Genomic DNA, 27933 nt, shown 5'->3' with positions numbered 1-27933 from the left:
ATTCATATAAATATGTAAATGAAAGTGGAACTAATTTTGCCATAGCAATTTAACTCATTTCTTTAAACTCCTTCTGAAATATATGCTTCAAACCACATAGTATTCTATCATCAAAACTATTTTTAATGATTTACAACTAACAATTTGATTAGGTCTTTCTTCAATTTTGTTGAAAGTAAAGAAATGGAAACAATTTGACTTGCAAAAGGATGTTTTGCTCATTCCTTAGAATCATTTACTTTCTCAGCATCAAAATCAACATTCCAAATTGTCCATTTGTTTTAGTACAATGGAAGTTTTCCATCTAGGCAACCACGTACATAATAAAGTCATCTGAAGTGAATGAGAGTTCGGTCTCTCTTTTGTTGAAGTGGGGTTATTGTGAAAGGGGAGCTTGAAAAGAAGAACCAGGTTTCTCAGATAATACATAGGAAAACTGAGGATCTGTACCGTGATCCCACTTAGAAAGCCTTTATATACTTCTAGGGCACTGTGTCTTAATCTTAGCACTATGGACAATTTGGGGCAGAATAATTCTGTTTTGGACTGTCCTGTCCATTGTGGAATGTTTAGTGTCATTCCTGACCTTTACCTTCTGGATGCTGGTAGCACCTTCCCAATTGTGACAACATAAAATGGCTCTTGACATTGCCAAATATGTCAAAATGATGGGGGCAAAATCACCACCTGTTTTGAACCATTGCCCCAGTGGTATGAGTGCACATGAATGAAGACTACCTTAGTAGTGAACACCATACTTGAATTCTGCCCTAGTAAGTACCAATGAGTTTCCAAAAGCCTTAAAGGCAAGTTGAGATTCCTCATCTACCTTACAGCATAGAAACATTTAAAAATTTTCCCACAACCTCATCAATAAGGAATCAATCAACCTCCAGCATCTTACATTTTGAGACCTGAGTGTGTCTGTGTTGGTGTTCTCTAGCATCTCTAGGGATTTCAAAGCCCCACAGTGTAGTCACGGGATAGATAAGGGCTAATTTAATGGAGGTCAAATGAAGGCTAGTTGATCAATTTCTCTATATGAGTATCCTATCCTGATCTTTCCTTCATCGTTTGAAGTAATATATTTCTCAAATTAATAAAAGCCTTCAGAGACAAAAAAGGGCAATATTAACTGACACTTAATAAGAAAATATTAAGGCAAAACCCTTCTTTTTCCCAATGATGGAGAAAATTTTTAAAACTGCACATTATTAGTATTGCTACTTCCAGTATTTAGTGTGAATTTCAGCAGATGGCTTTCAAAAAGACTAGACTCTAAGCTCTTCAGAGGATGGGACCGAATCCCATTTACCTTGTATCTTCAATACTTAGGGTAGTGCCTGGTGCACAACAGGTCCCTGATTAAATGTGTGGTAATGAATGAGGGAACAGTTGTGCAAATATTAAGTAAGTTGATTTTCTCAATGAGCCATTAGACTTTCAACCTTAACCCTATTATCATACTAGCTGACTTCAGGCAAATGGATAAGCTGAAATACAATGAGCCATAGATAAAGACAGCCTTACTACATGCCAGCGTAAGCGAGCATTCCCTTTGACACTTAGGTTGAATCTACAGAGAATGTGTGGGAAATTTTGGAAGTACAGAAATGACAATGAGTAGGAAAACAATTACCTGATACCTTAATATCCTGAGGTGATTTTTAACATTTGTGTCTGTTTTCTTCACTTTTTTATTCATTTTATACAATTTAGATCATATAGTATATACAATTTTGCATTCCAACTTTTTTTTATTAGTCTTTAGGTTTAGTGAGATCTGGGATGATGTTTTTCTTGCTTGCCGATTTATCCCTAAAAGACCTAAAACACACTGTCACATTCACATAAACACTTAATGCTAGTGACGTATATTGAATACATTGTGAATACATACTGGTAAAACAGTGAGTACATACTCTGTGCAAATGTGCCATGAGGAGCATTACAACAAGGTTTCCCTGTATTGTTGAAAATATCCTAATGAGGCTACAACATCTTTAGGTATAAAGTCTTTTGCTACTTTAGTTTATTTCCTTTGGAAAGATTCCCAGAAGGTGAATTACTAGCCCAAAGAGTATGGTCATTTTTAAGGGTGTAGGCTCAACGACTGTAATAATATAAAAGCCTACTGTAGAATTTAAGGGTGTACAATTCATCTCACCGTGCTATAATTTGACAGGTGAAGATGCCATTCAAATTGTTTTAGTTCTTTAACAAGTGAAGTTGAGCTCTTTCCAATAGTTTATTAATCATTTGTATTTCCTCTTTTTATAAAACAGTTGTTTATGTTTTTCTTTGGGGACTATTTTTTAAGGTGTTGAAACTGCATTTTAAACTCTTAGAAAGCATTCTGTTTATATCTTTGCATTTCCTTTGGCTTAGCTACCCAGGGCACATTCCTATTCATACCCATCCTGCGTATCTCAGAAGATTGCTGTGTGGATCACCCAGGTGGATTCTACTGAAGTCCATTGAGATCTACAGAGCACTAAATACAGGCAAGATATTATTATTAATTTTACATTTCTAAAGAGATGACACTGCATTTGTCAGCTCCTCTCGGGTTTACATAGTTCCTTTTTGAAAATGTTTTCAGAATTTTCCTTAAGAGCAACAACAGTACCAAGACTTACAGAATTAATGAGTATGAAGAAATATACCGCTATTTCTAAAAGAGCAAGCAAAGAACTATTGTACGTGAGGTAAAACAAAGAGAATCACCTGAGATAAGCCTACAGTTTTCCCCAATGTGGTATTATTAAATATACTGGATAACTAAATATAAGATGAAGACAATCCAATGCAGATTCTGGTGCAGTCCATTTTCTTTCTAACAGGATCTGTGGTCCAATTTAGTTGAGTCGTGGGAGTCGGGACGATTACATAATAAGATCAATTAGAGTCCTGGAGAATAAATGACCTGGTAGGGTCGGTGTTTCGAGCTATGTTTGTATAGCACAGTATACACTGAAGAGGCCTGAAACATCAGTAACAGTGGACTAATAAATGTGCTTTTAAAGAAATGTGCATGGACTTAATGTGAAGGCATAAAAATTAGCCATATAAGTGATAGCTTGATGTAAGGACTATTATGTTTCAGCCAAAACGCAAAACACATTAAATTGTGGTATTGTTAAGGAGGAGCAGAACTCTGCAATTATTTAGAATTAATGTCAAACTTAATTGTTTTTTTTTTCTTTATATGGCCAGGCACAATTAGATATGGCACCTTTTTAATGTTGTCAAGGTTCATTCCTTAAGAAAATATTTTATGCTTCTACAAAGCGTTTAATTGGACAGGATGATAATAGACCTTTGATAAAATGGTGTGCTGAGACTTTCAATCCCAATCAATTAGACAAAATTAATTAAATCCAGGTAGGTAAATGGTGGTATGTTAGACTATCCCATTCTTTGGTTGAAATGCTTATGGAAAAAGATAGATAATCCTCCTCCTGACAAACATAAAAACCAGAGGAGAGACAAATGAGTAGATTAATATTATAAACTATTAGGCAAGTGTATGTTGATTATTGAATGAAGAGGAATGTCATATTTAGACATCAATAGTCTTTATAGCTACTCCTCATAAAATTGTTTCCTCCCTTAAAGTAGATGCTGATAAGTTAGGAACTGAGTGGAGAAAACATCTATAAATATGGAATTTTAGTAAAAACTTGAAATCTCCATAAAAGAAAGCATATTTTAGTTTATGAAAATTAAATTTTAGATTCATTGAGGGGATAATTATAGTAACAAAAATGTTTACTGTATATACTTTGACTTTGTTACTGCTTTTATTGGACGGCTTCTATTCAGAATCTAGATTTTTCCATAATACTTATTTAAATTTTTCCTGAGATTGCTAAATGTCATTATAATTACTTTAGAAGTGAAAACTGTGGAGAACTATGGCTTGCTCAAGGGGATCATGTGATCGAATAAAAATGGTTGTATTATAATATCATCTATTCTTCATATGGTCAAAACACTTATGAGAGTTTTGGTAAAACTCTCAAGATAAAAAAAAAAGTTTTATCTTGAGGGCCAATACTGGTTCAATAGTAGTGGAGGCTGCATGTGGATTTAGCATGATTAATTAGTGATTATCTGCTATGGGTGCAGTAGTGGCAAAAAATAGTACAGTCTAAGAGAGAAAACATAGAGTCATAGAAATAGAACTGGATTCAGAGTCAGAAGCCCTTGATTAAAGTCAAATTCTGGGAGCCACCTCTTTTAACAAATAATTCTGGACAAGTCATCTATTTTTCTCATTTAGAAAAAAGAGATCAAATCAACACCGGACATTTGAGAAATTCAAATTAAACAAAAATTATTAAGAAATTCTTTAGGAGTTTTGTAAAAAAAAAACCAAACACTTTTGTTGTACTTGAGACTGTTATCTTAGGAAGCATCACCTCTTAAACATTGTAAGTACTCAATAATCAAGACTTTTTGAATCACATTTAAACTTGATGCACTATTGGGGTTGTCACCTATTATACAACTTTGTCATCTATTTTTTGTTTGTTTGTTTTTACTTTTTGGTCATGATAAAAGAAAATCTATCTTGGACTATAAATCAACAATTATGTCAACCTTTCCAAAATCATTAATGAAATTTCAGTGGAAAGAAATTCAAAATCAACTAATGTCACTACCAAAGAACACTTTCTATGACCAATAAAATAAATTTTAATTTATTGTGACATGAGTGGAAGTCAGATTAAGCTTTAGTAATAATAGTAAACAAAACAAAATGAAACAAAAACACAACTGGAAAGATATTAATACTATCTTATTAGTATTCTTATTATTGATATTTCTGAGCTGCCCTTGGAAAGATATTCCAAAAGTCTGTTCCTTTGGTCCTTCATTTTCTTTTCAATTGCAAGGGTAGAAATATATATCCAAGGGTGAAAGTACTTAGAATCAAGTCTTTTAAAAGGTACTAAGCATTAAAACAAAATAAAACAAAACACCCAGAATATTGGTCTATTTGTGTTTTAAATTTAATTTTAGAGCAAACTGATGAATAGGTGAGGATCCTAAAAATTTCTAAATTAATTTATCTGAAATATTTTGTTTTTGTAAAAAATAAACAAACAAAAAACTACCAACAACAGATTATTGCCAAGAAACACTACACCTTTATGATACAATGTGTTTTTCCTGAACAAATGTTACTTGATTCAACCAGACTGTGTGGCATTTGCTCATACTCAAAAACTGGAAATTTGGAACAAGGTTTCTTCTTCTTTTTCAATAAAAAGTGTTTATTTTGCTAAGTGCCAGGTGCAATTATATACAAATTAATAGGAAGTGTTCTGTATAATAATTTTATTATTTGACCCGACAATGATAATGACAACCGGTTATTCATTAGAAACTCAACATGTCTAAATTCTTGAAACTTGTATGTTATTTGATTTTGGAATTTAGAAGCCAGCAGCTGCTGGATAACAAAATATGACTTGAGTGTTCATTCCGTCTCAAACTACATAATGAAACTTTTTCTTGGGAAACAGAATATGGGTTTTCATGTTAATCCAGTATTATGGAACCCATATAAAGCACATTTGAGAACCATGCCTTGGATGGGTGAAATCAAACATATTTAAATGTAGTTTGATAAATAACTAGTTTTAATTATTTTTATTACACTATTTAGGAAAGTAAAAATAATACAAGTGTCTGAATCGTATGTTCTCAGAATTAATTACAGGCAGCAACACATTCTAACCCTATTTAACAAGACTGTCTTTAAAAAGTCTTTTAATGGAAAGATCAAAATGGTGGTTTAACGTCATACTAAGTAGTAAGCATATTTTCATAAAAAGCTAGAGTAAAAATCTAGACTCATATTACATACAGCACTTCAAGTAAAACCACTATTTTTCAAAGGTTCAATCTACATTTACCACCCAGAATAGCACACTGGCCCAGGCATAACATGAAGTGGGTGTATATCTCCATTGTCATATATCTTGTGAGCACCAGAGAAAGTGCAATAAGAGGTGAGGGAGGGGGTGTCCAGAAAACTAGCTGCCTTATTGAAAGCTTCTAAAAGTTATAGGAGCCTTTGTGTGCCTTCTCTCCCAACCTTTCACCTTTTAAGAAAAGCCCCAAGAAATGGGGTCATTCACTCACTTCTTAAATTCTTCCAGTTCCAAGAAATAAACCAATCAAGTACAACAGCCATTTTATTATCAGGACATGCTACAACCGAAGAGCACCATTCCTTAGTCTAATAAATTCTAATTAATAATCAACGTTTTAAAAAATGCGTCTATTTTTCAAGACTGAAACACACGTCTCTGTGGTCTTGTTCACCATATCAAAATTTGAAGACGAGTGTCCTGCTAATGGAAGAGGGTTATGAGCAAGAGTAACAATTTGGCTGCCTGGATGTCTAAAATGTTGACATTTACTTTTGTGAATTCTCCCTAGCCCAGGGCCTAGGCTTAGAAACTTGATCTTGTCAGTGTTTTAGAGTGGATTAGACCTTAGTATGAGGATTTAAGCTAACTAAGCTCACACAAACTAACGAACAAGACCAAAACGCCAAATTACCACTTCAAAATGAAGAGCCTAATTATGAACTGTAGCGGATATTTTTTCAGCCTGCTCAGTGATTTACCCGCAGACAGTGCTGGGATAGACACAGACAGTAGTTAGTTCTCACAGTAACTTTTCTTTTTTTTTTTTTACTGTTTAGAAGTCAGGAATTTTCCTTCTTAAAATATGCTTAAGAGAGAGAAAAGCTCAAAAGTCTGTAAGACCATTTGTTATGTGTTAATTTTCTAGTTTAATTTTTGGAGTTCAATCTTCTATCCAATTTCCTGGAATGTAAGAGTTTTATGAAGAATATTACTGTGGCCCTCAGACACTGTTGACATACCTATTACTTCAGTGGATTTTACTCTCCCTGATATCTAGTAGTAATCTAAGATACTCTCTTGCGCATTTTCACTAAATTGCATAGCACTATTTTCAGGTTAATACCTTAAATGTTAAAGAAGATGAAATTCAATATATGTCAGCGATTATTTTACAAAGATAAGAATTTCTTTTATAAAAACAAATGTATAAGGATATTGTAAAATATTCCCTCCCCCCTTTTTTTTCCTGGAGATACTTGCTAATTTTTTTTACAAGTTATACTCTTCCTCACACTGATATTTGTCTCCTTCAGTACATTTTCTTTTTCTAATTCAAGACTTACCTTAGAGGTTTTTAAAAATTGTCACTTTAAAATCATTTTAAGAGTAAAAGTTTTATTTGAGAACAAAAGTACTACTTGTTCTAAATCAGAATATGCTCTTTTTGGAATGGTTCTATGTCAATGAACTAAATTTTACATAGTACCAATTATAAACGCAACTGGCGAATACAACAAACAATAATTTAATAAACCTCATTTATGATGAACAAATTAACCAAAAGATGAACTTCTACTTATGCTTAGAGCCCATCCCAGATATCACTTCCCCTGTTAGAGCTGTTCTGAGGTTCTAACGGCATCTCACTGTATTTTGTTCTGTTCTTGCTTTGATCATAGCTATCATAGCCTCACAGCTGACCATGCTTTATCCCCTGAACATCTTTTAGGGACCAGTTCTGTGCCTGGCTTCGAGTAGATCCTTAATAAATCATGAATTAATAAATGTGAGTCACATACATCTCTATTTAGATATATATACAGCTCTAAAAGATGAAATCTTTGAGTCTGTCCCTTTTAAAATTAAAACAGAAAATGGAAACATTTGTGAAGATGATGTTATTCTCATATTCAACAGTATCTCTTAATTTGGACTCCTAGAATTGAGTTGATCAATGAATTTGACAAAGTTTTCAGAACAGGGGAAAATCAAAGTTGGTTTCATATAAGGAGAGAAATTCGTAATAAAATATTTTTTATAAGCTAGTAAAAAAACTAAAACCAAATAATATTTTCTTTTCTTTCCTTTCTTTTTTTTTTTGCAGCCAGTGGTACTTATTTATTTCATGTCAAGTAATGCTTATAAATGCCAAGGCCTTTTTAAAAAAGCTTTTGATGTTTCATTTTTAAGGATAATTTTGTGCTTAAATTCAGAGAGTACCTTTTGTACTTCTAATTAAAAATATTGTATATCTGCTGTTATCACATGATAACAACATAATTTTAATGAAATTCACATAATAAGGGACGTCATATGAAAAATTTAAAAAATATGATTTAAAATTGACTTATTGCCATATTCATTGGAAAAAGCTTTACTATGAGATAAAAACGTACGTAATAGTTTTCTTTAAGTAGCCCAAATCTTTCATATACAGCATGGTGCCAGGATTTTGGATTCACATGAGCACAATGTAATAAGTAGGCTAGTGGCAAAAAACATAATTCAGTAACCAACCAAATTAATTTGCTCTTTCTATGCTTATGTCTGTGATTTCTGTGAATTAGAGAAATGTAACCCAGGACCACATGATATAACTAATCACATAAAAAATTACATCAATGGATACCTTGTGTAGTAAAGTAATTTACAAAGTCAGCATACCAGCCAGTTAATAAAATCTAGTTCACCATGCAGAAGTGAGTGCATTTAAGTTAAAGCAAATTACTTTTGCTTTTTTCTAAGAGCATGTTTTGAATAAGTTTTTTGCCTCATGTTTCAGCAAAAGGTGACACATTCATTTGACTTTTATAAGAACATGCTTAAGCCAACAATATCCCAATTCAATTTTTAAACAAAAATTTTTAATAATTATAATAGTTATTATAAAGTTATATTCTATTTTCAAAATTTATAAAGTAAACATTAACCAAGAAAAATTTGTACTATATCAATTACAAAATATAACTTCTGTGTTATTTTTAAATGTTTTAAATGCTTACTATGCAAGGTATTAAACAATATAGGTATATATGTGTTGAATAGCATTTTTAACTCTTCGGATAAGCATTAATAAAATTGTACTTATTATTGAGACAATGCATTTAGGACTTGAAATGTTGATGACATCGTAGATATGTATATTTTAAAGGTGAACAGAGCAAGCCAAACTTCTAAGTCGTTTGCAGAGCATAATAATTTTGCGACACTATGATCACAATATTTCTTTTCACAAGAATTCACCCTCCGCTGCCATTTGTTAATCACATGATTATTATATTTAGTTTGATTCACTATAAATGCCGTTATAACACCTGTGGTTTCCCTCATTAAGAAGTGAATGGATGGGGTCAGGGGTTGAAAGGGCAGCATATGCACTATGAAAGAACTAGTTAACATAAACTATTATATTGGTGCACTGGTAAATCTCAGTTCTATTCATCAGATGATTAGTTCAATCAATATTTATTCCTCTATGCTCCCTTTGTCTTGTGCTACAAAGGAGACGTCCTTCAAATTCATGCCATAGGCCTTGTTATCTATGAATTTGTTGCTTAATTTGAGAGGGAATATTTTATTTATTTGGCAGACCTGAATTCTTGATTCCTTTCCCTTCTAATTATCATTAGGAAGTATAATGGAGTTTTGTGTAGATTATTTATAAATAGATGCTATTTAACAGTTTCTTTTATATGCTACTCAAGTACCACATGTATCCATTTCTTCTTTTTGAATGCTCCGGAAAGTTGCTTCTGTTTCTCTAAATATGTTTGAATTTGGAAGTCTGAATTGTGAAAGCAAAGATAAGAATGATTTTCTCTCTCAAATATTCATTCTTCTTGTCTGAGTGGGTGGTTATAGGCACATACATATACATTGTGTATCAGTGTGTATCAACAGACGCCTCCAAAGACTGCTATTATCTGCTAGAGATTCTGTTAAGTCAGAGAGTCTATTCAAAGTAAGATAAATATTTGCAAGAAGCTGTAATTGGAGGATGATTACAAAATTAAAGGAATAATACTTTATGTGTAGAGTGCTCATTTTATCAAAGGTCATCATTCATTATATTACAAAAGACTTATTTCATTCATCTACTTGATTTCTGTCCTTTAGATAAGAACAGATGGAATAGTAAAACTACATTTAGAATTAAAAACAACAAAACTATGTTAATTATTCAGCACAATGTCCATTCCTAATACATAACATTTTTGTATATTTTAACATCGCAATAAAATGATTTGTTAATGTCAATTATATTAAATCAATGACAATATAATTTGAAGACTTTATGGCTTTTTTTCTTTATGAGATAAATACAGAAATGATTTAGTCTTAAGAAATTCTCTTCATCATACTAGAATGATAAAAAATAAATATTTTAGGTCACCTCAATCACTAATAACTTTTGTGCTCCTAACCCTTGATTTGTTTCAATCTGTCTAGAATTCCATGGTCTTAACCTTCCTCACATTATTATCTATAAGGCTTGGGTTTCACCAATGTACAGTGGCATTGATGTTATTGTTCGCAATTTTAAACCTCACTTTATTTACAAACTTGCAGAACACCAGTAGACATATATACAGAGGGTGCCAAAAAAACGTATACACATTTTAAGAACGGAAAGAACTATTAAAAGTGTAACACTCAATATATACCAATAACAAAAGATGAATACAAGTCATGTGTATATGTTTTTTTGGCACCCCCGGGATGTAGAATTTTTAAACTTAATTTACTAGAATAATTTTTAACTCTGTGTTAATTGAAGGCTATATAATATGTACTTTAAAAGAGAAGTATATTATTCATTGCAGTGAAAAAAATCGAGTTAATGTGTTGTAAATCACATTTATTCTTAAGACTATTGTGGTGAAAGTATAAAAACTACATAGGCCACAAGGCAGCCCTAAAAGGTGGATACAAGTTCATAAAATGTGAAATAATAGCTGAAAAACTCTACTTGTATTTTTATCTAGAAAAATTTTCCTGTATAGAATCATTTTAAAATTCTGATGACAATTCTGTATATGCTACTTTTAGAAAAATAGTGGGTATTATTACACTTTTAGAAAAATAGTAGGTATTACTACACAGTTCGAACGTCATTTGCATGAAGACTGATCCTGAAACTTCTTACTTTCCTGGTGCTGCAAAATCTTTGTTGCTGTAAAATTAGGTCTCATGACTCTGAAACATTTAAATTTAAAATACAATGTATGCAAATACACACCTGTATAATTGCTTTTAAGGCAATTAATAGTTTAGTATTTAACAAATTGTTACTAAAATAAGTAAATGTTAACATTCATTATTGATTAAGAGTATAAAATAAATGTGTATTCATGTTAAAGTAAAACTGTACATAAATCACTTTAATAATGATGCAAGAAACTATCTTTTAAGGATTTTCTAATGAGCAAAACCTATACTGTTTGTTGATGGAAAATCTAGGACTTCTAAGTTTTAAATGAACACTAACAAAGGATTTTTAATCTTTATCCTTCATGTTTATGTGGCTTGCTGCTCAAAATTTCTTCCTTTATATTTCCATCCTGGTTTTCCAATTCCTGATTTTCTGAAAATACAGAAAAGTAAAAAGCCTTGGTGGTTCTAATCTGTATTCCAAAAGCCCAGGATGTCAAGCACTTCTGTACAAAGTATATAACAATATGTCACAGGGGAGCATCCCAAGATGTAACCAACTAAGAAAATATTTTATCTTTGTGGCTATATATTTTTTGAACAATATTTTAAATATAACTTTCAGATTTTTCTTTAAACTGTTTGAATGTTTTCTTGGAATAAAGACAGCTTACTGAAAATTACTTAATGAACAATTATTAATGGACTACTGACAGAGATGTCCTTCCAGCAATGTTTTTTTTTTTTTTTTTTGTAATTGTTGGGAGGCCGAATGTTTGTTAGAAATATTTAATTGGAATTTGTAGAGGAAATTAAGACCGACTTGTTTAGGAGATAGATCTAAAGGCCTGGCCAGCAGGACATTCAGAGGTCCAAACTTTTGAGGGGTACCGTACCTCTGAAAGCAAGCAGGCTTTTTTCTAAAGTTAGCAATTAATAAAAACTAACTACTTGAAAATAACGGATGAAAACTGCCCTTTAGAAAAGCCAAGCCCGTCCTTGTTTACAGCAAGCGTAAAACCAGATTTCTAATCCACGGTGCCACAATCACCAATGATTGCAACGACATCTGTGACCCTGTTTTTGGAAGCAGGGTTTTCTGCGGAGGCAGAGCTGAAAAATCTGACCATTTCGGTTCCCCTGTGTAATAAACAGCTGACAGGACTCTCAGGAAGGAGTCTTGAAACCCACACCTTGGCTCGCTTGTTTCTCGCCTATGGACAGACCCAATTACAAGTCCTTCCTCCAGCCTTCCGAAGTTATTTTTCTCAATAATGCAACCTACGAAGAAGCGTCTCTAGAACTGATGTGGTACCCTCTAGCAGACAAAGGGTGAAATGTTTTGTGCGCCACCAAATACAACCTCGTCCACCGAAGGCCAGCCCGTTGTAAACCACCGCGCTTGACCCGGCTCAGTTCCGCTGTGGAGCAGGATAATGACCTCAAAGATCACAGCCCCTTAACCCCTTTCTTACCTCAGAGCTTCCCTCGGGATAAAGTCTCTTTAACTATCCTATACCTGGCAGGGGCGGGGTAGAGGTGTGTGTTGGGGGGGTGTGGGTGTGGGGGGGTGTTGCTTGATTGGTGTCGAGGGTGACTACTCAATCCTGGACCAAGTTTGCGACGCCTTGACTCAGGATAGATGCCAACTGCAAAGCGTGGAGCCCAGGCTGAGGTGCTGACTGGAGATGGGGACTACCTGGGGACAGGAAGCAAGCTCGCGCGCGCGCGCGCGCGCGCGCGCGCAGTGTGTGTGTGTGTGTGTGTGTGTGTGTGTTGTATGGGGGAAATGGAGTGGGCACACTGTAAAGCTGAACTCAAAAACCACCCTCCTCCTCCCAGTACAGGCTGCTTAGCAGCCCAGGCACAAGAGAAAGCTTATTCATTTCCGCTCTCACTTCTCAAGTTCACACTTAAGTTCAAACCCTGACTCCCACAAGACGTCTGAGTCGTCTGGCACTTTTCTGAACCCATCCTTAAAGAACAACCCCTTATGTTGCAAGAGGGCAAGGTCTGTAGGAAATGCGCGGCAATGGCAGAGGAGAGACAGTAAGGGGTCAAGAAAGGAGAGATTGGGAGAGCGAGAAGGACCCGCCACCTTTTAAGCTTGCTTTTTCTCCACGTGTCCCACCAGGCCGCCTAACAGTCGCCTGAAAATAGAACTTGTAAGCGTCCTGGGCAGCCTGGCCAGGGCAGCGCCCTCTAGAACGTAGGTATGGGCTTAGACTGGTTTCTCGAGGTGAGCGCCTGACTTTCAATGTAAGGGGCTTGAGTACTCAAAGCGAGCACGGCGGCGAACCCGAACTGTCGCTGGCAAATTGCTCCTTCAGGAGCAGCGCGATCAAGCTGCATCCACTCCTGCCCCGCACTCCTCTCTTCCTCCTCCCCCCAACCGCACACACAATTTAAGAGGAGAGTGAGCGGCTTTTATGCACCAGGTCCAAGCGCCGGCTCGGAGCTGAGGTGGCGCATGGTTTCAGTTATTCAGAACTTAAGAATCCAGCCTTGGGAGGAGTGTTGGAAGGGGAGAAGCAATAGAAGAAAGGACTAGAAACCCCATACCCGAGCAGAGGAAACCTAAAGGAGAGCAGATAATCGTGAGACGGGGCAGGAAAAAAACAAAACAAAACAAAACAAAACAAAAAACAAAACAAAACAAAACAGAGACTAGTTTCCTGAAAGAATGTGGACAGTGGAACACGTGAAGAAACCCCCAACTGGGACACTAAACTGTAACCAGCTCGCAGCCATAGCGTCCCCACTCCCGGTGCGCGGGGGTCAGTCAAGACCATCCCACCGGGACGTCCCTGTTCCTTATCTTCAGCTACTTCCCTCCCAGCCCCCTCCCTGTACAGCCTCTCCGCTCCTCCTCCTCCTCTCCTTTTCTGCCACATCCCAGCGCCCTGCCCACTCTCTGTCCTACGAGTCCAGGGTCGGTGCTCACTGCATGCGGAGCAGGGGACCCTCGGAACTCTCCTGGAGAGGTGCTGGGAGATTGGGTGGCAGGAGAACATAGCCAGGTAGAACAAGATGAGTGTTTGCCGCCCAACTCTCCCAAGATCTCCCTGCCCAATCCACCTGTCGCGGGGTCAGTGTTGCAGGAGGGGCCGGAGCTGGCCGTTTCCAACTTTCTGTTGCCGGGACCCAGAGAAACATGCGAAAGGGACAGGAGACACTCCTGTACCCCAAGAACAGCAGGGTGGCCAGGAAGAAAAACTGGGGCTGGGGGCGGGTGCCCAGAGGCTTGCACAGAACCCCACGGCACGCGGGCATTCGGCCTGCTCTCCAAGAAAAGAGTAAAGTTGTGGTCATGCGAAAAGTGGAGGAGAGTAGGTCACGGCACAATGCGCAGGAAACCTGAAGGTCCTAGCACGGAGCGCTGGAGACAAACGAACAAAGTGATTCCCTAAAGCCCGCCAGGCCAGCCGCCGGAACAGCCCAAAGTGCAGCAGGAGCAGGTGTCTGGCCCCTTATCCCCTGCGCGCCGCCCGGCAGCCGCCAGCTTGCCCAGAACGTCCTGCGACTGCCTACGCCACCTGGGGTCCTGGCCCAAGGGCTTCACATAGCACCGCCTCCCGCAGCGGCCCTTTGACAAAAGAACCTTGCCCACCGCGGATAGCGCGGGCTCTCTAGTCCTCTGGAACTTTCTCTGCACAACTTTTTCGTGGTGGCGCTAGTCCCTGGTCTGCGCCGGCTCCGGCGAGCGGACCTGGCCAGGGCGCAGAGCTGGAGTGAGAGATGCGCGCAGGGGACGATCCCGGAGTCCGCGTCCTGCCCCACGACACCGCCCCTCTGGCTACCACTCCCACGAAGGGACGCGTCAGCCGGCCGGGGTGCTGGTGGGCTTTGTAACCTGGGGAGTGTGTGTACCCTCGCACTCTCCCCCTTCCGCCCGCCGGTGCGCCCCGTGCGCCCAGTTCGGGTCGGTGACCACCGCGCGCGGGGCGATTCCAGCTGCTTCTGCCGAGAGGCATCCCTCTCCCGGCTCTCTCTCCATCCAGCGTCCGCTTCCGCACCCGAGAGTGGCACACAAAAATGGTTCAGTGCAACTCGACTGGGAAGAAGCAACTAGCGTCGCTCCTCTCTCTAAAAAGCGCCCTCCCGCGTCGCTCCAGAACTCCCGAGAGGCATCAACACCTCCCCACAACTTTCTACGCCCAGGCCATTTGTAGCCCACCTGCGAATGCGAACTCGGGAACTGCGCCCCGCTAACCTCTTTCCCCTTCGGCCGGGTGCGCTCCCCTCCCCCATCTCCCCATCTGGCTGGAGTTGGCCGGACCCGGAGAGCCTCCGTGCCCGCAGGCTCGCTTACCTCGCATGGTGTGGCCGCTCTCCTGCTCCGTGTAGTCATGAAGCTGCTCCCAGCCCGAACCCCGGAGAGCCCAAAAATCCCGCTCAACACGAGTGAGGAAGCTGGTCGGTGAAGAGCTGCTCCGCTGAGAAAACCATCCCTTTAGGCGGACGCCGTAGCCAGAGGGTGACGTTTGCCGCCGCCGCCGCTGCTATGCTAACAGTTTTGACGATGATGGTGGTGACTGTTTTGATGGTTGTTTGGTTGGTTGTTTGTTTTCAGGAAGGGTGAAAAAAAAAAATGTGCTGGTTGGCTAGTGCCTGGGTTTTGTTTTGCTTTTGTTTTTCTTTTTTCTTTCTCTCCAATGTGTTGCTTTTTAAAAATGCCACTGCCTCCGGCTCAGAAGATTTCTTTTGTGATCACTTGGACTGAGGAGGAGGAGGAGGAAGGGCAGCAGCAGGAGGAGGAGTTGGTGGTGGAATTGTTAGTTACAAAGAAGAGGGCGAAGGAGCAAGGAAAAAAGGGGGAAATGGAAAGAAAAGAAAGGCGGTGTGGATGGCAGAGCATGTGCGTTTTCACATGACATCTGTGCCTGTTAGCGGATCCACAATGTGAATTTTCACTGTTCAGTTACAGGGAGGAAGGCTGCGAGAGAGAAAGAGAGAGGAGAGATGGAGAGAGAGCGGAGAAGGGGCTTATACGCGGGGGCGGGTTTGGCCTGGACTTCTAGGCCCCGCCTCCTGTCAGCGCCACCACCAATCAGCGCCCGGCACCGTTGAAGGGGCTGGGATCACGGGGGAGTGGACTCTACTGGAGGCAAGGGGTGGGGTTAGGGACACTGGAGCTGAAGGCGGCCAGGGCTGTAACTAGGTATTAGAGACTCTCCTAACTGTGCAGAAGAGAAGGACCCACAGAGAGAGTCGGGCAGATGTGCAGGTGACATTTCACTTCCGATTCCAGGAGGAGGGAGAGGACACTGAGCAGTCCTTCCGTGGCGAGAGTCGCGGGCTCTCCGGATCCCATGTTGGGTCCCTCTCTGGCAAAGCCTGTGGGCCCCAGACAGTTTTGAATTTATGGCAGAGCTCTGCAGACTCCTTTTTCGGTGAACTCCTGTGTCTGGCGGGGATTTCCCTGGGCAGGACACTTCAGTTTTTGTGGCATAATAATACAAATCAACTTCCATCACTTTGAGCTCAACTAAAATGCAGTCCCATGCAAGTATCAGTCCTCTTCCTTTAAAACCATCTTTCAGATACTTCCTGCTCCCAAACCTAAAAACAAACAAAAAATAAAACACTGAGATCTCTTCCATTTTTAAAGATTGTTTTAAATTTTTGATGCTTTCTTTTGTCAAGGAAGTTGATTTTTGTTAGCATCTGGAGAATCTCCTAGCGTTGGGTTACACAATTCAAAGATAACAGCCCCAGTTGGCATCGTGGCTACCTTAGCGATGCAAAGCTAAGACTGAGGCCAGAATGTATGATTGTGTGCTGCTATTTGTTAAAGGTGCAAGTCTTTAGGAGGGTAGAACTGTTAACTCTAGTTGTTGCTACCAGAAGACATTTACCAATTTAGAGGAGACTGGCAATTAAATGTAGGTAAAGTTATCTGTATCCCTTAGTGTCATCTTGACCATTTATTTGTATTTTGATAAAAATCGAAGGTGTATATCAAAATGTTCCTTTGCAAGTTTCTCCCTCTCGTTGAACAAAATAAACATATCATACAGATGATCACATCCAGTTTTGTAAATACTTTGGTTAATGGTCATCCTAAAAGAGAGGTAAAAAAAATTGCCTCATCCACTCAATTTTATGGCATTGAGGCATCTACTCCTGAGCAGACCTGTTGGCAGAGCAGGCCTCACCCTCCTTTAGGTACCTGAGTAATTTGATGTTTTACTGGTATATATTCATACTGTCATGTAACAGAAATGCAATGTAAAACTGGCGATTATTTAGTTAATTAGATCACTTTACACTGCCAGTAGTTCCCCCCGCCCCCACCCCCGGATTAAATAAAAAATGGATACTTGCTGAATCTTCACTAATGTTAAATTGACTTAGCCCTGCTGTATGCCCTTCCATTTGCAAGCCAATGTGTAATTTGGGAAAGTTTTAGTATTAAGAATGAAAGTTGATTGAGTCTTTAATTAAATGAACAAAAGGAAGTTACTGTTCAGAATAGTTATTCCCTGATAAATACCTTTCCCTTAGTTTTGTAATTGACACAGTAGTTAATCTTTTAAGATAATATTTAAGGCTCCCTGGTTTTTATCATTTTTAATCAAGTAAAATAGATTCATCATAACTACATTAAAGTTGCACTAAGTTATGCCTAATTTAGTTGCTTCATTAAAAATACTGAATATAAAACAGTTAAGAAACAAATTGTGACTTCATTATTTTAATTTTATGTCCTTCAAGCAGAGACACAGGAATATTGAAAATTCCAAAGCCTTTGTAAGCACTATAATTATTATTGATGCTGTCATTATTTTAGATTTTTATTTCTCATTAAAAAAGAATTTCAAAATTCAAAATTTTAAATTCTTTAGTCTTAAATTTGTAAATATGTATTAAATTCTAAAGTTTCTTTTTATTGTTTCTATATCTGAAATTCTTTAAAAAAAGGCAGTCGACATGTATGAAAAGTACTTTTCCCCCTTCTGTACATTTTTATGTGTACTTTGCTTTGTGGGTCCAACTATACATAATTTTGCTTAGAACTATATCTCATATTTCCTAATGGTCTTGAAAACTTTTGAAAAGAATGTTAATAAGAACTACTTAATTGTGTTTTGTCATTTTTCAAAAGTGCATGTATAATATGCTATGTATATGGTGATATGAAGTATTTATTTTCTCTTTTAGAGTGACTAAAACTTTATCATTGGTCATAATGTGGTGGTAAGGGACTTCTTGGATCTTCCAAAAAAATTAAAAACTCAGTTCTTAAGCATTCCTAGTAACTTTCAAATTATTTAAACTGAATGGAACCTTTTTTATATAAAAATTATTCAGGATTTAAATGAAAGAAATCAGCATTTCCCAAGAAGTCATGAAATACTTAGGTAAAAATTCACGATTTTGTAACCTATCTGCCAGGAAACATCCATGTTTCAAGTGACATAATAATCATATATTTATATAGTGTCCTTGATAATATGAAGTACAGTGTCAGTAATTTTGTTTGAATGATTATGAAACTGCTTGGTTTCCTATAAGCTTGAAACTCCACTTTGGCTCTGGGCCTGAAGTATATTCTAAGTTGATATCTAAATTTTGATAAATTAAAGGAAAATCATTAAGTCACATAACACTGTACTTAATCTAAAAAAAAAAAGATATAAATTCACTTAGACTTGCCTGCTTTCCTGCTTTCCCCACATATTGCCATCCTTCAGGACACCTGTTAAGGACATCAAGTAATACTGACAAGAAATATCCTGTGGACACAAAGGTTTAATCTGAACCAAACACTTAAGATGACCAAGGCATCTAGGATTATTTCAACCCTAAAATGCTTAAACCAAAGTAGGAAGAAATAGTTTACTATATTCTGAGCTGGTCAGTCTATATATAGAGAGACCATTTTAAATAGTTATGAATCTTGGGGCACATTAGCAATACTGATAATAATATTACATTTAGAATGTCTAAAAGATTGGGTGTTTTGGGGCTTGTATGGCTGTGAAAGCTGAAAAAGAGATATAAAGCTGCCTTTAAATACTGGGAGAGCTAGAAAAATGTGATGACTTTTAATGTTGGAACCTATTAAAAAAGGAAAGGGTGAAATACTGAACTCCTTGTTGCTGGAGGCATCCAAGAAAAGGTGGAATGAAAGACAAGTATACAGATTTCTCTACTAGGCTGAAAATTGTTTAGATTACCTCCAATATCTGTAGCTCTAAGTGTATTCACATTTAGGCTAATACCATGACTCTGGTAGCTGCAACAGAGCTTAATGCTCTGTACCTGAGAATGCAAGGCTCCGTGAGAGTCGGAGCCAGGCTCTCCCTAGAGTTTGGGAAAGCTCCTGGTACTTTATGGATGCTTGATAATTATTGGTTGAATGAATGCCTTCTACTTGTTTGTCCACTGGATGTGAACCAGAAATATAGCAAAGACCTGAATAAGATCTCTTCTTTCTGAATTTCTAATGAATAAAAGATACAGAGGGAGAGAGACAAAGGGAGAGTGAGGTGGGGTGGGGATAGGGGGAGAGGGGGAGAAAGAGAGAGACAGACAGAGAGAGAGAGAGAGATAATTTTTTTTTTTTCATTTTAAACTTTTCTAATTTGGGGCAGAAAAAATGACATTTGAGTTTGGTTACTAAATTATAAAGGAAAGCAAAATATTGTTATTTTCATATTTATTACTGTTCTCAATTTATTCCCAGATGAAGTCTTTATATCTTTTCGTACTTTAAATTCTGCTTTACTGTTAAGTATGGATACAAATTCAACAAGTTTTCAGAATGAAAAAGAGAGCAAATACTAAAAATGTGTAGCTTGTGCATTATGTAATAAATGAAAAGGATGTTGTGGGCCAAAACATAAAATGGACCCAAATATGTGGGATAAGAGGTGAGAAAGACAGGCTTCACTAAAAAGACAAAATATACATGTCAGGAAAAAAAGAGCTAACATATATTGGATAAATCACATGAACTATCAGCCTATCTAATTTCTATTTCTTAAAAGAGCCTACAAGGTATGTATTATATCTCCCTTCCTCCCTTTCCCCACTTATTTTCTTAACAGATAAGAGAACCAAGGCTTAGAAAGGTTAAGTAATTTATCTAAGATCACAAATCTAAAAATGTCAGATCCAAGATTCAAACCCATACGTAGCCACTAAAATGTAAGTACCATGAGTGCAGGGACTTACTTGAATTTATTTTTTTTCAAAGCTGAATCCCCAGAATCTAGTATCTTGTGTGAAAAATTGTAAATACTTAAATACACTTCTGAATGAATAAATGGACTTGTGACGTGTTGTCTCCACCGCATAGTACAACATGCTACACACTCTGTGACTGAGTTAGTTGTTTACTAAATGCCATTAAATAAAGAAGAGCAAATTTTGACTTTGAAAATAAAAGGATACTGTGAAAAATTTATGTAATAATTATCTAATGCCTGATTCAGGTCCATCATGGAGTCTAGAAATACTTTTGTAATAAATATTTTGGGTCATAGATAATGTGGGCCTGAATTAAATTGGCACCAGTAAAAATAAAAATTACAGATAAAAACAAAAGGAAAAGTTTGAATGCGAGACATTTTGCATGTAGAAGCTACAAAGTCTAAAGAATGATTAGATGGTGATGCTTGTAGCAGGGCATTGGTTAAGGCGAGGGAGAAGTCAAACCAAAATTCACGAGTAGGAGGCTGGTAGAATGACTATACCATTAGAGATTTAAACGAAATATATAAAATACATAATAGAATTACACTTGTGTGTATATTTATAAAATGTTTTGGATGGGGCAAACTTTTCTAAATTAGGAAACCTAGTCTCTCTAAAGAAAAAGTTAGATGTATTTTCCTATATACAAATTTAAAAGTAAATATTTTGAATGGCAAAAGACCCCAAAACAAAGTGAAAACACACACAATAAGTTGCAGAAAGTACTGCTGCACAAAAAATTAATAGTCTTTATAAACCAATGTATATAAACCTACAAATTGATAAGAATTAGACAAAAACTTAAAGCTGAGTTTAGTGGAGAAAGGGAGTGCTGCTTAATGGATAACATTCTTTTTTTTTACTTTTGGTGGTTTTTTGGTACAGGTACACAATTTCTCCTTTATATTTTACATCTCTGTTAATGCTATGGAAAAGCCTCTTTCCAGATTACTTAACAAAACATTAAGATAATTTCTTGTGCATTTATTAAAATATGAATTAAAATGCAAATGTAATACTTTGTTTAACTTTAGTTGTTGATACACTGCAAATTTTAGCTCAAATTGGCTACTTTTCTTTATTACCTTGCCTCATCAATCCAAGCTACTGCCCCTCTCCTACCTAGATGGGTACCATGTTCTCAGATTCGGCTCTCTACCTTCATCTTTGCCCATTATTCCGTAAATGTTCTGATTGGAAGCTAGAGAGGACTTTCAAAAATGTAAATCAGACAATAAATATTCCCCGGCTAGAATATTTTAGTGTCTTCCAATTGCTTTTAGAAAAAAACCCATATTCCTTACCTTGATTTAGATGGAGGGAGAATATATATCCTGGTTTGGCCAGACACCCTGCATAACTATTAGAAGTGCCTCCTTCCATTCTCAAAGGTGTTCCAGTCTGGCAATACATAATGTATTTACCCTGATTATAAAAGCTCTGCTGGCTTGAAGGTTTTATTCTCAGAGAAATCGTCCCTCGTTATACTGCTGAAAAGGATACTTACATGTAATTCTTTATCAGAACATCTCTTGTGGTCTTTATAGCACATATCAGAACTTATGATTATTTATTTATTTGTCTTTTCTTGTTATTTTCTAATAAAGGAAATGCATTAATTTATTATTAATGTCATTTGTCCCATGAGTCAGGGGCTGGATCTCTGTGGTTTTGTAGTATATCTTTGGGGCCTAGTACAGAGCCTGACACCTAGCCCATGCTTAACAAAACTGTTGAATGAATTGATAACTTGGACAAATTGCTAGGGTTTGAGCAATGTAAACAATACCTTTTTTTCTTTCTGAAAACTTGTTTCACACATTTGCTAAGATGACTCCATGTCTCATTATCATCCCCTTTAAAAAAATGCATGGCATATTAAGTTTTTCTTTTCAAGACAGTTGATAAGTATAGTGAAGATTAAGTGTATCAGATCTCGAGTAAAATGAAACCAAACAACAACATGAACAAACAAAAATTGTTTTCTGTTTGTAGATCTGCTGTTTTCAATGTGAGCAGGTACTTAAACTGCTTGACATTCACTTGTTAAAAATATATATGTAAAATAGGGCTAATAAACAAACTCAAAAAGATAAAATGAGATATACTAACATATTGCTTAGCACATCATTATCATGCAAAAATCATCAGCTATTAATAATTTTTATTATTTGCTTGTGGAAAATTTGTCTAATGAATTAGAAATAGTGAATTTTTTCAATTCAACAGCTAAATATTTCAGTTTAAGTCAATTAGACTTTGCTTGCCCATCACATTTCCCAGCTAATTCTAAACAATCAATAAATACACAGAATATGAACTTATTTAATATTTACTGCATTATTAGTTGTTTTCAATTTGATGTTTCCCAATTGCTTTATGAATCCCCCCTTTTTTCTTCTTTCTTCTTTTGGATTAATTAATTTTGGATTATTCCATTAATTTTTCTTCTATTGACATGCTGGTTACCCATCCTTTCATGATTCTTTTAGTAATTCTCCTAGAAACTAAACATGTGTCCTTGGATTGGAATTAATATAAATTAATACTCTTACCTCATCTCATGTTAAGACTTTAGGATATTAAACTCTATTAACATGCTCCACATCACAGGAGCCATTAGTGATATTATTGTTGCGCATTTTAGTTCTACATAGCTTTTAAATCCTATTATTATTGTTATTATTATTATTTTGTATAGTCAGCATTCATTCAGATTTTTCCCAGATTTAGCCTATATAGTTTTTTCCTGCCTTTCTGTATTTCCCTTTGGGATAATTTTCCTTCTGCCTGAAGAACTACTTTTAGCATGCCCTTTCATGTAGTCTGCTGCTGATAAATATGCTTAGTCTTTGGTGGTCTAAAAACATCTATGTTGCTTCACTTTTGAAAGACATTTTCATTGGTGACCAGATTCTTTTTTTTTCACACCCTATTCATGTCATTCCATTGTCTTCTGTCTTACATCTTGTCTGTTGGAAGAGCTAATTTTTAATTTTATGATTGTTCCTGTGAAAATAATCCTCATTTTGTGGTCCTTTTGTGATTTTCTGTTTGTCTCTGGTTTTCAGCTGTTTTACTGTGATGTGTATAGTTGTGGTTTTCTTTTCAATTGCTCTGTCTGGAGTTTGGAGCACCTCTTGAATCTATGATTTGATATCTTTCATCAATTGGAAAGTTCTTGGCACTTAACGCTTAAATATTGCCTTGGCCCCATTCATTTTCTCTCTCTTCCCCTTTTGAAGGGAGATGGTGTTCTGTGTATGTTAGAATTTTTCACATGTTCCATATGTTACTTTCACTCTTATATGTACTTTCTATCCTTTTTGTTTTTCAAACTTCCATCAAAATATTTTATTCTTAACTAACTTCAAGTTCACTGATCCTTTCATCAGCTATGTCCAGTCTTCCAGCCTATTGTTCAACTTATCTATTAAGATACACATTTCAGTTATTATATTTTTCAGTCCTAGAATTTCCATTTGGTTCTTTTTTAATAGGTCCCAGTTATCTGGTAAAATCCTCCAGTTTGTCATCCATTTCCTTGAACATATAATTACGTTAAAGTCCATTTTTGATAGTTTCAATATCAGTACTATTTGTTAGTTATATATATTGTTTATTTATTCTCCAGAATTTTTAATTGAAATTATGGACACATTCTGTAATTATCGAGTATCTGGATCATTAAATGCTACTTTTTATGGTAGAGTTTATCTTTCTCTGTTTCAGAATAGATTGTAATGGACAAAGAAAACAGAGGTGAAGACTACTTGAATATTTGAATTTGAAAAAAATTGGAGAAAACATATACTTGGACCCAACTATACCCAGGGCACTTTCCATTAATATTTAAGAACTTCCTGTGTGTTTCCACTTTCCAAATATCAACATTGTTACTGGTATATTACTGCTTACATATCACTAAAACACGATCCTCTTTTTAACTCACTCAACAAAATCAGACCATTTTTTTAGTACAAAATGTTTTCATCTATTCTATTGCTCAAAGGAGTAGATGGGAATCTGCATTTTGCTTTTTAAGATGTGAGATCTCATTCTTGGAAAGTACCACAAAATTTCTTTCCTTGAAATACAGCATACACTGTTAACTGCAGCTCCTTTAGGGACCATGCCCCTCCTTTAGAATGAATCCACGTACACGCCATGGGACTGCCCAGTTTGAATGCTTGGCAGATCTGGGGCCTGACGGCATTTTGATAAATGATGCACATATGCAATTTGAAAATCTAAAATGCATTGGCAGAGATCAGGAGATATTTGTGTTAATGAAAGCATGATTTTCTGGATCAAAGCAGACAAGGGAGGCCTACTTCTCTCAGATGAGGAGGGCTGCAGAATCTGTTTAGTGAATGAAAAAAGAGGTTGATGCAAGATGAGCTCTTTAAATAAGAGCAAAGTACTTTATCAATCCAAACCAATTTTCGAATAGTCCATCCTACTCTCTGGAGGGACTCTAGGAGTAAAGGGATGAAATCAGCTTGCTTTTCAAAAACTCTAAGCAAGTATATCTGAACTCCCTAGTGGGGTACTTACAATCTCAGCCAGTATGAACATCTGGAGAAAAAGTTTTGTGTTTTATTTGAATGTAAATTCTGTTCAACTCAACAGCCAGGACTTAGAAGAGGGAGAGAAAAAGAAAATATGAGAGTGAGCTCAGAGGTAGAAATAAAGCATGAGAAAAGGAATGAGAATTCAGAAATTAAAAAAGACAGAAATGGGAAAGGTATATGTATGTCCTTAATAGAGTGATAACTAATGTGTATTGTATATTTAGTGGGACATATTTCAGAATAGTCATTCTAGGATGAATGAGGAAAGGTAGGGCTGGGACATAAAGATAAAGAACAAAAAAGGAAGAAGAAAGGACAATAAAACAGAAGAGGGCAAGGGGCAGGGGAGACTTTCTTTGGGACTGGAGTTGATTTTCTGGTTTCCTGAGGAATAATACCTCAGTTTTTTGTTGTTGTTTGTTTGTTTCTTTGTTTGTATTTTTGGCAATTCCATCCCACGGCTTTTCTCACAATGTCATCCCTAAGCTACCAGTCCCCGTCTTGACCACTGTGGTCTACCATAGCGATGGTAGACCATCTGGGAAAAGGAAGTGATGGGCTTTTCTGATGAAGTTTATGAACAGTATGCAAGTATGAAACCAATTATACAGAGCAATGTTCACAGTCCCCAAATAAAAGATTCAGAAAGGACTTTGGTTTCTTTTACTGCAAAATAAGCACATAGCCATCAACTAGGTTATTTTATCAGTTTTGTATTTTTTAAATTTTGGTAAAGTTAATATTATTCATTTGTGAATTTCTTACATTTAATAATAAAATTAGTGCTGTGAGACAGCTATTATCTGAAAAAAGGAGAAAAAATTCTTTCCACATACCAGTGAGTTGACAGAAAGTGTAATACATACAATTGAATCATTTTTTTTAATTAATAGGTTTGTTGCACTCGAAGTATAGTAGAAATAAGAACAAAAGTGTTTTCTAAAAGAATTAGTTTTTTGCTCGTCAGAAGACCCAAAGTGTCATGTAATAAAAGTTAAAGCGAAAAAATATGGCTTTGAAAATAAGTGATGTCGTATTTGAACACATGTACAAGTATGTCCCCAGAGAAGGCTAGTATTATTCCATGTATTTAAACTTGAGGTAAGTTGATAAGAAGTTGTAGAGATTTGCTTATATCTCTTTATCCACTATCTGTACTTCTGGAGATACTGCTGGGATGTAAACTAAACGAGTAAGTGGAAAGACTCAGGGCAACAAATAAGCATGTGTCCTCTGCTCCATTCACTTCCTGTCCCAACAGATTTGGAAATGGAAGAACAGTGTCCAGCAGAGGGCGCAGTGCTAGTGTCAGGAGTGCTGGACCTGGTTCAGCAACCACCTTAAACCTACTGGGAAGGAGCCAGAGGACCTGACCACACTGAAAGGACCAGCACATTCTCATACTTAGGGAGCTAATTGTAGACCACCAAATCAATATTTTAACTTCAAGCCCACTGAGCTCAAAATTAAATATAAAAACCAACCATACTCATCTGTCTTAACAGTTTTTAATTGAATTTATTTTTTATTAAAGTTGAGCATTATGAATGAGAAGCTACCAGGGAAATACCAATAAGCTATTAATTTTTCATAGTTGCTTTCAATTGAGAGTAGCATATTACAGTACGTCATATATTTCTCATATGTTACCTGTCCATAGAGTCATTTTTTTTTTTTTTTCTGGTTCATTCTATGTTTGTTCCATTTAAATGTTGAAATAGCTAGGTCTTTAGCAACCTGGCTGCACATTGATCTTTTTACTTTGGGAGGCTACCTCGACTGGGCAATAATAGATCCTTACATTAGCTCTCAGAAAGATCTACAGTCTCCAAACGAAAAAAAAAAATTTCCTAAAGAACTAAAGAACTTGGCAATAACAAAAGGACAGTAAATGGAAACATTAAAATGCCTAAGGAAAAGGCAAGCATGTTTTCATTCTGTGGACTGTGATGAGTGGGTAACTTCAGTGCGTGCAAGGATCTAGGATTTGATTTAAAAATGCAGATTATGTAGTTACAAATGATTGAAATGAAACTCAAGGGAGGAAAAAAGAATTGTTTTTAAAGACAAACATTATGAAGCCAAGACTATATTTACAAGGAGGTTTCTTATTCATTTAAAAATTCAAGAGTATCTATTTAAATAAAATCTACCATTTCAATCACCAATATATTTCAATAGAGATCAAACCTTGAGGAAATCTATTACAAAGACAACAAAAATTGTTAAATCAAATATTTACTTAACTAGGAATGTTTCTATAAAATATTCTAAGATATATGTAAGCCTAAAGAAATCACTGTCCTATATAATTTTGCTTTAAAATTTATGCAGAAAATTTTAAAGACATTTGCAAATGAAAATACTCCAAAACCAAAAGTTTAAGCAAACTAAATAAAAAACAAAACTAGAATTTACTGATAAGATGATTTTGTGAACCACATTAAGTTGTTATTTTTAATAGACTGTATTTTATAGAGCAGTTTCAAGATTACAAAAAAAACTGAGCAGAATGTACAGAGTTCCCATAAGACCCTGCCCTCCACTTTCATAAATTTCCCCTTTTAATAACATTTTGCATTATAGTCTGTATTTATAATTAATGAACTATTATTAATATATGATTATTAACTAAAGTCCAGTTTACATTAGGGTTCACTGTGTTATATGCACTCTATGGGTTTTGACCCATATCCACCATTACAGAATAGTTTCACTATCCTAAAAATCCCATGTGCCATCTATTTGTCTGTCCTTCACTTTCTTCCACCCCAAGTCCCTGATAACCACTGATCTTTTTACTGTCTCCATAGTTTTGTCTTTCATAGAATGTCATAGAGTTGAAATCATACATCATGTAGGCTTTTCAGATTGGCTTCTCTCATTTAGTGATATATGCTTAAATTTCCTCCATGTCTTTGCATGGCTTGATAACTGATATTTTTTTTTTAGCACGGAATAATATTTCATTGTTTGGATATACCACAGTTGATTTATCCATTCACTTACTGAAGGACTTCTTGATTGCTTCTAAGTTTTCGATTCACGTGGGTAAATACCAAGGAGAGCAATTGTTGTATCAGATGGTAAGAGCATATTTAGTTTTGTGAGAGACT

The 27933-nt window shown here is 36.4% G+C and overlaps 1 protein-coding gene across 2 annotated transcripts in view; it reads right to left on the bottom strand.

The window, feature by feature from the left end:
* Positions 1 to 16003, bottom strand: part of RORB (RAR related orphan receptor B) — a 183225-nt gene extending 167222 nt beyond the window's left edge. The window contains exon 1 of one of the 2 annotated variants that reach the window (XM_019736709.2): positions 15352 to 16003. In XM_019736709.2, coding sequence (XP_019592268.1) covers positions 15352 to 15358 — 7 coding nt within the window. In that variant the 5' untranslated portion in view covers positions 15359 to 16003. The remainder of the gene's footprint in view (positions 1 to 15351) is intronic. The other variant, XM_074330568.1, reaches the window with a different exon arrangement.
* Positions 16004 to 27933: the final 11930 nt, after the last annotated feature.

This window comes from Rhinolophus sinicus, linkage group LG04 (assembly GCF_036562045.2).
Source record: "Rhinolophus sinicus isolate RSC01 linkage group LG04, ASM3656204v1, whole genome shotgun sequence".
NCBI lineage: Eukaryota > Metazoa > Chordata > Mammalia > Chiroptera > Rhinolophidae > Rhinolophus > Rhinolophus sinicus.
The sequence above is the reverse complement of the archived record's forward strand: the minus strand, read 5'-3'. Positions and strand labels throughout refer to the sequence as shown.